At 39.5% G+C, this 11,552-nt stretch overlaps 2 protein-coding genes across 2 annotated transcripts; one reads left to right on the forward strand and one right to left on the reverse strand.

Moving 5' to 3' along the window:
• Positions 1-686: 686 nt before the first annotated feature.
• Positions 687-6,982, reverse strand: LOC117271556 (uridylate-specific endoribonuclease C-like). The gene is made up of 7 exons (XM_033649812.2): positions 6,880-6,982; positions 4,424-4,523; positions 4,179-4,290; positions 3,977-4,098; positions 1,947-2,059; positions 1,324-1,477; positions 687-1,234 (listed from the first exon to the last, which is right to left on the reverse strand). The coding sequence occupies exons 1-7, from the start codon at positions 6,888-6,890 to the stop codon at positions 974-976; spliced, it is 873 nt and encodes a 290-aa protein (XP_033505703.2). The 5' UTR covers positions 6,891-6,982; the 3' UTR covers positions 687-973.
• Positions 6,983-7,937: 955 nt separating this feature from the next.
• pak1ip1 (PAK1 interacting protein 1) lies at positions 7,938-11,482 on the forward strand. The gene is made up of 10 exons (XM_033649507.2): positions 7,938-8,265; positions 8,373-8,535; positions 8,925-9,045; positions 9,175-9,249; positions 9,344-9,396; positions 9,508-9,653; positions 10,242-10,339; positions 10,460-10,559; positions 10,838-10,967; positions 11,183-11,482. Exons 1-10 carry the CDS (start codon positions 8,188-8,190, stop codon positions 11,290-11,292), a joined length of 1,074 nt encoding a protein of 357 aa, XP_033505398.1. The 5' UTR covers positions 7,938-8,187; the 3' UTR covers positions 11,293-11,482.
• Positions 11,483-11,552: the final 70 nt, after the last annotated feature.

The raw sequence follows: 11,552 nt of genomic DNA on the forward strand, positions 1-11,552 counted from the left end.
GTGAGTGTTTTACATTAAATACAATTCATAAAAACAAATACGATTGGATATAAAAATATTTTTCTATCTGAGGGATTTGTTTTATGACTGCAGAAAAAAATCAGAATAATTCCTTTCTAAACCCCTAAAAATTGCAGATTTCAGAGAATAAATGAAAAAAAAAAAATTCAAATCATAAAAATATCTCAGAATTTCTAACTTTATTATCAGATTTCTGGCTTTATTATTATATCAAGATATTATATCTTTTTTACTGTCAGGAATCTGGAAAAGTGCTCCCAACTGTCTTTAATAAAGCTGCATCAAGCACTTTGTTTTATCTTCTTCACAGTCTGTTGTTGCCCAATTAGTCAGGTCATGGTACAGCTGCCAAATAATTGTTTCTGTGCTACATTTATGTGTAATCAGAAATAATACTTTAGGTGACAATGACTTATGGTAAAAACTGGAACTTTCATTCATTTCAGCTTTTGATGACATGATTTTATCAGAGTTTACTCTTTGATTTTTATGTTGCTTGAAAGGAAGTCTACCTGACAGACTAAAATCAAGGCAAAAGAGACCACACTTTGTAGCTATCAGAAACACAGAATCTAACTATACTTAATTTTGTATTATCTCTCTAAATATTGTGAAATATCTGGCCTAATTACATGAACATTACAGGATAAAAATGACAGCACTACTTTGTAACCAGAGTATTTTTTTTACTCAATAACAGTATACAGAATAACATGTAAAATGATTAATAAAAAGTTATATTCCTTCCATGATATCAATCCAGATCAGGAGGTTTAGGCTGAAAACTTTGCTCATTATTGACACTTTGAGCCTGACATTTAGTGCAAAGAGAACCTGATCTGGATTTGTCTTAGGATTATACTGCATAGGTACAAAATGAAAGTGTAACACATATTGTTAAACTGTAAATATAAATGTTTACATGACAGCTGACAGCTCAGATGTAGTGATATTACAGATCTCTGTGGTTGCTGCTGAGCAGTTTAGGGTAGGACGTGCCGATGGATCTCCCGTGCCGATAGACAACCAGCTCCAGCACGTACTCGTCCACTTTCACCACCACAGACGTCACCTTCTCATTCGACATGAGGAAGATGATGGTGAAGAGAGCCACCTCAAACTCTGGGCTGACACCAATGAAACAGCCACCGACCGGCTTCACCAGGCCTTTCCAACTGAACTGCAGATTCAGGACGTGGTCATCTTCATCAGGCTGTAAAACAATCATACATACATAATTTATTAGGTGTTTAGTGTGTTGAGGATCTTCATAATGCACATGGTAACAAAGTGTTGTCTTACTGTATCTTTGTTGTCTCTTGCTTTGTAGCCTTTGTAGTCAACATGGTTGTGTTTCTCCTGCAGGTAGAACTGAACCCAGTTGTGGAGACCCATAATCTCCTGGCCGTACTTGGTCTCTCCCACAAACACATGTTCAAAGCCACAGGAATCCTCTCTGTGATAAAAAAAAACAACAACAATAAGTTTCAAAGACAGGCTTATTGAGTCTCCATGTATGACCTCAGTCATCTGAGATTAGAATTTTATTTCCTCTAATCTACTGTGTTTGCATTGCTGCCTAGATACCAAATGAAAGCACTCAATGTAACACCACCTGAAACCCTTCTTTACAGAAGCAGCTGAATATTATATGCATGCAATTTTAAGAGTTTTTTCAGTGTAACAAACAAATGTATCGTTGTTGTATCGCTGTATTTATTCATGTAAAAATTTAGATTCCTTTTTGATTCTTGAGAAAAATATTCATCTGTCTCCATGCCAGTTTATTCAGCAGCAGAAAACAGTCAAGGTTGACTTCCACCAGTTATTCTGTAGATGATTAAACCTGTGCGCTCTCTGCTCACCTCTAGTATCACATCTCTCTACACTGCAGTAGCTCCCCCTGCTGTTACTTTGAAACTCACCCTCCATTTCTGTCCCTGTGGTAGAGGCGGAACCAGATGTCGTACAGCTGTCTCTTGAACTGTCCAGGGTCTGATGACGACTGCCCCTTCTTGACCAGATACTTGTGAGCACACTATAAAGAGAAAACAGTATGATGACAGTTCAAGCTTGGGAATAGTAAAAATGTTTCGAACTTTTAAGGCAATATGAACAAGAAGTCTTAAAAATGGTCAGAAAAACAGATATTTGAACATCTACATACCCATGACAGCTGAGCAAACTCCCTGAGGAGGATCTTGTAATAAAGCAGCTCTCACGACTTCAGCTGGTACAAAATGCAGCTGCTCGGCTTTTATCTCACACTAGAAAACATGACCATATCAGCCCTGTTTTAACCTCTCTTCACTGGTTACCAGTCAGTTTTAGAATTGATTTTAAGATTTTACTGATCACTTTTAAAGCAATTCATGGCTTAGCCCCCGGCTACATTGCTGAGATGCTGCTGCCCTGTTGGGTCGCAGGCCGAGATCCTCAGGCAGCGCTCTATTGGCTGTTCCTCAGTCCTGGCTAAAAACAAAAGGTGACTGGGCTTTTCTGAGGCTTACTGAATTAGTGACATCTTTTAAATCGCTTCTTAAAAGGTCTCTGTTCAAAAAAGCCTTTTATTAGTTTTAGCACACTGCTTATTTTATATACATCTCATTCCATTATTTTTATTATTTCTATCTTGTGTTTCTTGAAATTGCCTCATTTTATTTGCTTGAATTCTGCATTGTTTTTTCCAGGATCAACCGTGTTAAGTACTTTGTAACTTTGTTGTTTTTATTAATATTATAAAGCAGCTAGAGCAGCTATTAAAGGAGCTCTGTACAACATTCAGAGCATTAATACAGCAGAAAACAGCTTCCTGTGTGAAGATATAGTGGAGCAAGAGAATGAAGTCACACTCCCTCTGTGTGTGCTGTAATCTGAGCTTCTCTGTTTCTTGTTGTGGTAGCCAGTCTGGCCGCAGGTGCATGTTAGTGCATATGTGTCTCTGTGTGTGTGTGTCCTACTGGCTAGCAAATCATTGCTACCCTGCACTGGGCTCATATACTGGTTACCACTAGGGGTGAGAGAAATAATCGATTCTTAGGTGCATTCCGATACGCCTGGTGGAGATAATAAGGATGCACAACACACACAAAAAAGTGTAATGTATGAAAGAGAAGTTACAGTATGGCATTTTTATATGTGATAGCATATGGCAGTGGTTCCCAACTGGTCCAGCCAGGGGGTCTAGATTTCTCATTAGGTCCACTCAGTTTAGTACGCATGTGTTGACTGTGCATGCAGCCTGTTGCAGGTGCTCCTGATTAGCTTTAGCTTAGCTTAGCTTTCTCTGTACTTGTTTCACAATAAAGTAAATGATCAATAAAGTATTTATGATTCTGATTAATACATTCAGCATCATGCTTGTATTTGGCCTTGTACTCAAGCTAGTTTGCTGTCTCTGTCAAGTAGCTGTCCTTTATTCAGTCAATCTATAGCAGGAAATGGCACCTCAAAATAAAAACTCTGTGCTGGAGATTCACTGTACTTAAAAATACAGTTTGTTTTTTACAAACTTGACATGTTTCTGAGTCACTTGTGGTCCATTCAGAATGGACTCTCCACCCAATTTTGGACCCCGACCCACAAGTTGGGAACCACTGGCATATGGTATACAGTTGAATGCATTCTACCAATCTACTGTACTGAATGTAAACTCCTTTGTGCAGTCTGTAGCTGGAAGTTTGGGTGCATGTTATGTGCACATTTCATTTAAGCATTCATTCTTATGTGAGATATCATGTTGAGAAAAACTTTTATAGAGTCTGCTGACGGATTTGGCCTGAAACTAAATGGTTATAAAAGTGTCACAGAGTGGAATACAGCTTGAATCTCTGTCAGCATTTTGGGAGGTAACCAGGAGTGTGAACAGCTGCTGTGTAGGATCAGTGTGTGCTGTTTGATTGTGACGATAGATGTGTTAAAGAGATGGGCTCCCTCTCTCTCACAGCCACTGCACCTTCATGAGTTCGGTCTCCACGATGGAATCAATGAAGAGCCTGTTCTCTTGAAGCTCCTCTGACGTCACCGTCTCTGCTACACCCGTGGACATCTCATAGTTGTCCAGCAAGTTGACGAAATCTGCATTTTAAAAAACACGCTTGTTAAAGGTGGTTTTAGCAAAAGAAAGAGTTTAATGGAGTACATGCACTGATACTTACGTAAGTATGTCTCGATGCTCTTGAGTTTGTCTTCATTGACATATGTGAAGAGTGGGGCCCTGGCCCTGTCTCTGGCATAGTTGCTGCCCTGAGCCACATAACCTGCCCTCCCCTGAACACAACACACACAAATACACAGACAGACATCAGCATGTAACTCTGTGGGGTTTGCGTGTACTGCATGTATCTCTGACAGAGTGTTTTGCATTGCAGAGAGGCAATGAAGGCAGACTTGTGGTGCTGACCTGGAGGGAAATTATGTAATCAGTCCCCGGCTTGAGACGGTTTGTATCCAGGCGCCAGAGGTCGTTCAGCACCTCAGTGAGCTCCTGGTTGGACTGTTTACTGTGATAAAACATTGTAACATACACATTTTGGAATCTGGTCAAAGTTATAAAGATATCCAAGAAAGAGAGAAAAGGCTTTTTTTTGACAGCAGACATTTTGACTTGTTGACTTGTTACACGGGGAAAATCACATGGTACTAATAACATTAATGATGATTCATTCCATTGAAGAGTCCCAGTAAGACACCAGTGTGACAAAAGGAAACTTGCACAAAAATAGGACCCTGAAATGGAAGCAGCTAAATGTCTTCTGGGAAAAAAGCCTGTTCTTTGGGTTAAATAAGATCAAAATATTTTCTCCATATGCAGAAATGATTAGTTTTCCTGGGGGGGGGGGGATTAAAGAAGAAGAAGATGTTTGTTTTCCACAGCCAGCATGAGTTTGAAAGACGTCTCTTGTTCTACCACCACTGATTAAATCAACCAGTTAAACCAACCAAATAGTGTCGTTCAGGAAACCTCCCCCTCATCGGCACCCTTTTATGACAGTGTGCTGCCTGATTAATTCATCCAGATAACTGTAGTTAACAGGAAGTTGCTGCAACATACCAAGACAAGTCCTTCACTTAAGGCCCAATAAAGAGAAAAATATATCGTCACATATGAGTACAACACATGAATGACAACCGGTGACCTTGTAGTGAAGAAGATACGTTCCAAAGCGTCGACAAAACATGACCAGCAGGAGCTGTGGCCATGTAGCAGAGGTAGAGTCAGGTGGTCAAAGCAGTAAAAATAAATAACATAAAAGCATTAAAGTGCGAGAGAGTGGAGCTACAACATAGATGAGAGCAAAAATGATAACAGCTGCACAGGCTTCAAGCAAGAATCTATGAGAAAAATGCAAATTAAAGCATTTGTAGGTGATAAGTTTTAATGTAGGGCTGATTATTCAGCATTAACACATGCATCTGGATACCTATAATGATGTACCTAAATGGAAAACATGAACAAAACAGTCAGTGTGAGAGGTGACCCTTAAAATATACAATATCCTACACATTTTTGAGTTGCTTAGCTCTTGATTAAACAAAAGGATGTTTCAAATGCTGGGATCATATTGTGGCTGCATTTATTTAAAAACCACTAAAAAACATTATTCCTCCTTCTCCTTAGTGGTACTTCCCCTTGCAGACACTGTAGTCTAGTTTTATTTGCAGAAGTTCTGCGATTTCTGTGGCCTAAAAATCAAATAATACAATTACTTTTTACCCTATCACCACACAACTATGGGGACACTGTATTCTTCAGTGATTTAGGTGAGCTGACCCTTAACCTCCAGATGTTATACTGTACGTACATGGCCAAAATGACAGGAAACATGTTGACAGTCCAGTTTGAAACAAGTTTATCAGGTATTATCCAGAGAGCCACAGGATGAGCTTGTTGCACTGTACAAGGGGACCTGTCTTGCACCTTTTATAGACAACACAATGCTTGCAGAAGAAATCGATATACTAGTAGGGAACACCATAGCTCCATAAAGGAACCACGCCTCCATCATTAGGTTACAACTGCATGGCTTTGAGGTAGGTTGTAACTTGAGATACACGCACCTTCCAGATGCTGTTTTTATGGGTGCTATTAAAACTTGGCCAAAGAAATATGATTCAGGGTTGTTTAATATGACACCATGATCAGATGCTTTTATGAGTTTAAAGCCTTTGTGTCTGCTCCGTCCCCTGATCACTGTGCGTTGTCTGTGACAATGCCATTGCAAGTATCAAAAATAACTGTCCCTCCCTTCCTGTCATATAAACTGAGCAGATGTTTGACACATTCAGGGGGAAAAAAAAGTTGACTAAGAAGCAAATGACAGGAAGGAGCACATAACAGTACAGAAACTTCTCTGTTCTTAATTTAGTCAGGCTTCAGTTGAATATCACAAGGGAGAACAGCTTCACACTTTGACTGCAGCAGAGGCTATTTGTTTCTAGTCTGGTCCTGTCCTGTTGTTGTATAATACAACCCCCCCCCTAATCACTACCAGACCCTGCAGCACTCACACACAAACAAATACAAACACACAACATGCAGATATCCACTGTACTGACTGTACTCTGCACTGATAGCAGCTGTTGGTTGGTCTGAACCAGATGGACATTTGTATTTAAGAAATAAAACCTGCTAACCTTTAATTTTTTCTCGACATTTCCATTAAAAACAACCATGAGACGTATCATGTTACACTTTGGCTTATGTTTACACCAAATATTTCTGTCTTGGTTGAACGCCTCGGGTTTAAAAGTGGCTGAAAATGTGTCCTCCACACTTGCACAAAACAAGAACTGAAGACAGATTTTTAAACTTAACTTATCTTGGTGTATCTCTATTATCTATAATCCAAACCTTACCTTCTTGCCATGATTCTGATCAGTGGAGGAATTCACTAAGACTTCTCATCCTCTGAAAAACTGTAGTTGCGGACTGTTATCTAAGGCGTCAATCATGATGTGTACAACGGAACCAGCCAATCATGAGACACATAGCGCCCTCGCCCCTCCCCTCTGTCATTAGATGGGCGGGGCTCATCCTGTGGTCGTAGTAGAGTAATACAGAATGGACAATGGGCTTACTGTGAGTAAAGTTTGGTATTCATAGAGATCAGCTGATTATTAAACATGCATTGATTTTTAATCGATGCTTTGTCTTAAAAACATTAATTACAAACAGTTGTTCAATTGTATTTCTGTAACCTGAGTTCAAGCAAATGAACAAAAAATGAGACTATTTTGCTGGAAACAGCATCTAACATGAAGACCCTGGGCTCTCTGAACTAAAATATTCTGTTGGGAAATTATAAAAGATCTGACGAGTTGTTATAACCAAGGTTAGGATTATGGGTTCATATGATTTATTAATATAAAGTTAAATGTTGTAACTCTAGACCCCTAACCCTAACCATAAACCCCAAAGTATTCCATTGTTCAAAGACATATTAGGAAATAGCCTATTAACAAAAGCTAATTGTGCTGTATTTTTATGTAGTTTAAATGCAAATTTAAGTTGATAGACTAAAGCTTTTCTCAATTATTATATAACTAATTATTGCGGTGGCAGGCTTCAGTCTCATTCATTGTCATTTACTATTGAACAGTCATTTAATTTTTCTCACAGCATCGTAACTCCTCGAAATGAGGCCAAGAATATGTTTTTTACAAGGTCCTTGTCCAATTTTGAGATTATTTTTATTTTTTATTTTTTGGCTTTTTTTTGGGGGGGGCTTTTTATTTGTTTATTTGTTTGTTTGTTTGTTTTGAGGCTTACAGATAGTACACGCTTATAACGTTACACATCGTTAAAGTATATAAATCAGCATCAAAAATGCCTGGCTCAAAAACGCAAATGTTTTCACACCACTGCCTTTTATTTTGAAAACCACCACCCACCAAATGGAGGGAAGTAGATTATTGCGCATGCGCACCAGCCGCACACGTTGTTTTGGATTTGGAGTGGGTTTGTCAAAAGTAGCAAGTCGATAGTCATGTTTAAATAGGTTCACCACGTTGTTCACGTTATTTATAGTCGCGGTGTTTCTCGTGTAGGTCTCTGCTTGGACTGTTACTAGCTGTTATTAGCTGTTGCTCAACCCAGGCGATAGGAAGAGGTAAAGTTTAAAAGCTAACTAGCCGGCTAGCCTAGCCCCCTGACCAAGTGGCAGCATGGCAGCTGTACTGGAGCTGATTGCTGGGAGCTACGAGCAGATCGCCTTTGGTTACCGAGTGAAAACGGATGAGAAGGTACGTTTGAGTGTCTTATTCTGTAGTTGTGTATAAGGTCAGCATTTCACTTATTGCAAAGTGTCCATTATTTCCAGTCGTTTCACGTGTTTTTGTTTGTCATGCAGGAGTGGACAGCCACGGCAGACTTCACACATCACGCCCACACTGCATCCATATCAGCTGCTGCAGCCAGTGAGAGGTTTGTTGTCACAGGAAGCAAAGATGAGACCATACAGCTTTATGACATGAAGAAGAGGACTGAACACGGAGCTCTGCTGCATCATGACGGTGAGTGACTTCTGTTTGGCATCAAAGTATGCATGCTGACAAGTAGCTGTGGATCAGTGGCACCAAGATCTCCCCACAGGGCCTTCCTATGGATGTCTAACATTGTCTGTGGCCTGTGGTGATATTCATGTGAAGTAATTAAACTTTCTACATGGGAGTATGAAGGAATCGGCAGTGAGGGAGTATATATGGACAGTTAGCAGTTGTTGGCAGTGAATTTTTTTGTCTCAGGCTCCCTCCGATAATGCTACTATTACTATTTAAAAAAATAAATTAAAAAAAAAGGTAAAAATGAGAATCCCAGACACAAGAAATAAAACATGAAATAGTGCAGTTATCATAAAATCAAATATAAGTACACATGACCCAAACCTCCATCTATTACACAGGTACCATCACCTGCCTGGAGTTTTATGGGGCGTCTCATTTACTGAGCGGAGGAGAAGATGGACTCATATGTGTGTGGAGCACAAAGAAGTGGGAATGTCTCAAATCCATCAAAGCTCACCAGTAAGCACAGAGAGAGAGAGAGATGCTGCAGAAGCACTGAGTTGATTTTGTTTGTGTGATTGTTGACATGTATTTTTTGTTTGATGGGACGAAGTGAAGTAACTTGCTTAATGCTGTTGTTTTCCTCAGTGGTCATGTCACATCGCTGTCCGTCCATCCGTCTGGAAAACTTGCACTTTCAGTTGGGACAGATAAGACTCTCAGGTAAAATTCACAGCTCTGATGGAAACTCTGTCAGGCAGATGATTAGTTTAACAGGGAATCAAAAATGATTGTTGTGTCTTTTTTTTTCTTGTAGAACATGGAATCTGACTAACGGACGATCGGCCTTCATCAAAAACATAAAACAGAGTAAGCGTTTTCTTGGACTGTGAAGTGAAGGAAATGTTCTGTTTAAGTTCTTTTAGCAACAGAAGTATGTCTGAAATGAGTTCAACCTTTATTTCTCAATGCTTTACACAGATGCACACATTGTCAGATGGTCTCCAGATGGAGATAAATATGTGACCGTGGTGAATGACACAGTGAGCATCTACGACCTGGAGACAGCCTCTGTGACAGGAACAGTCAAAAACCCCAAGAGGATCTCATCTGTTAAGTTCTTAAATGTGAGTTCTGACAAAAGCTGCATTTACAATGACATTTACTGTATATGTGATATAGAGCTTGTTGCGCTTCAGTAATAAGCAACATCAACAAAACAAACCCTGTAATTTTAAGGGGAAATTTTGTAGTTTTTCACCCTGAACCCTGTTTTCCCGTGTATTTGTTTCTAAGTGACTTATGGGTACAACTATTTTTTTAATTGGTCCAGTATTGAGAGAGAGCGCTGCAGCAAGGCTTCTCATTGAGTGAGCCTTGGACAGACACAAAAACAAACAGTCAGGTTGAGCGAAAATGTAAGAAAAATGTTTGAGTCCTTTGCATAATGCTGTCAGACCCTTATAATAACAATCTGGACCTGCCAGTGGCAAAACAAACACTTTTAGTTGACATAAATTGATGGTGCATTTTGTCCAGAAGGATTGCATCGCAGCATTTTGTGGCTGCCAGCTGCGGCGTTGTGGCTCAATACTTGACCACGTTCAAAAACTGTTGTTCCCATTAGTCACTTAGACACAAAACATGGGGAGAATAGGTTGAAAAATGTAGAAGTTGCACTTAACATAGATGTTGTAATCCTGCTTGTTTTTCAGAACTCCATTCTGGCCGTCGCAGGGGACGATGAAATTGTGAGGTTATGTGACGTAGGAAAAGAGACATGGGTGTGTGAGTTTAAGGCTCATGAAACCAGGTAAATTCATAGTGTTTTTTATTTTGCAGATTCATGTATTTAAAGTATTTTGAGTTGCATTTCTAAGCATACATTACTGATGATGAGGACAGAGAAATTTATATCCTCTTGTGATTTCAGAGTGAAAGCAGTTGACAGTTTCATGATGGAGGATTACTGCGTGCTGGTGACGGCTTCAAACGACGGATTCATCAAAATGTGGAAACTCCATCTAAAAGAGGCACGTCTATAGTGTTATATATGAACATTTAAATTCAACAACACTGAATTTGCAGCAGCAGTGTATGTTTTAAAACAACGACCAATTTACATACTGTATCTACTCAGCAAATCAGAGTAATAAAGTTCAAGCAATAATAACTACAATAAGATATGCAGATATAGTCAGATAAGTAGTGAAAATTTCTGACATAATAAAACCTGTTATAATAAAAGCAAAGATTAGCAAAGTGACATTGTTGTTACCTGATCTAGCAATGTACTCTTACTGTCCAACAGGAGGTCGAGTCTCCCTCTCTCCTTGGGGAAGTGAACACAATGGCCAGACTGACGTGCCTGGCTGTGTGGAAACCTTCATCAGTGCAGCAGATCACTGACGAACCAGCAGCTCGGGCAACAACATCTGAAGGTCCTGAAAACACTGACTGTTGTTGCATGTCATAATCATGGCACGTCTATATCTGTAGATATTAGATGTTATACTGAGGCTGGTGATTTTGGTCTTTTTAGTTTCCATGTTGATAGGGATGCACTGTAGGTGGTTCAGCTTTCTCTTACTAGAATAAGGAGCCTTGTGGTTTAACTTCTGTGTAACACACTCCCTCTGTTCACTCCTGTCCACAGAGCTCACTCAGGAGCTTTCAAAGACGAAGAGAGTCCGAATCGCAGCAGAAGAAGTCATTCTGGAAGACGAGAGCAAACCCAAAAAGAAGAAAAAGGGCACTGGAAAATAAATTGGAAAATAATAAATCTGTTTTTTCATTCATGGACTGTTTTATACTTGGTCACATATGCATGTGCTTTTTGTGATTGCTACAGCCTTTTAAGAACAGACTTTGTGAATATATTTGGCAGTCAACATTGAAAAGAAGAGAAATGACAATAGAAATGACACAGCCAACAATAAAAATGTTTTATAATCCATGAACAGTTTTTTTTTTTAGCTTGAGTTTCATTGTCACATGCATTTACTCATGGTGACCACAGGGAGGCG

The sequence above is a fragment of the Epinephelus lanceolatus genome, chromosome 12, assembly GCF_041903045.1.
Source record: "Epinephelus lanceolatus isolate andai-2023 chromosome 12, ASM4190304v1, whole genome shotgun sequence".
Taxonomy (NCBI): domain Eukaryota; kingdom Metazoa; phylum Chordata; class Actinopteri; order Perciformes; family Serranidae; genus Epinephelus; species Epinephelus lanceolatus.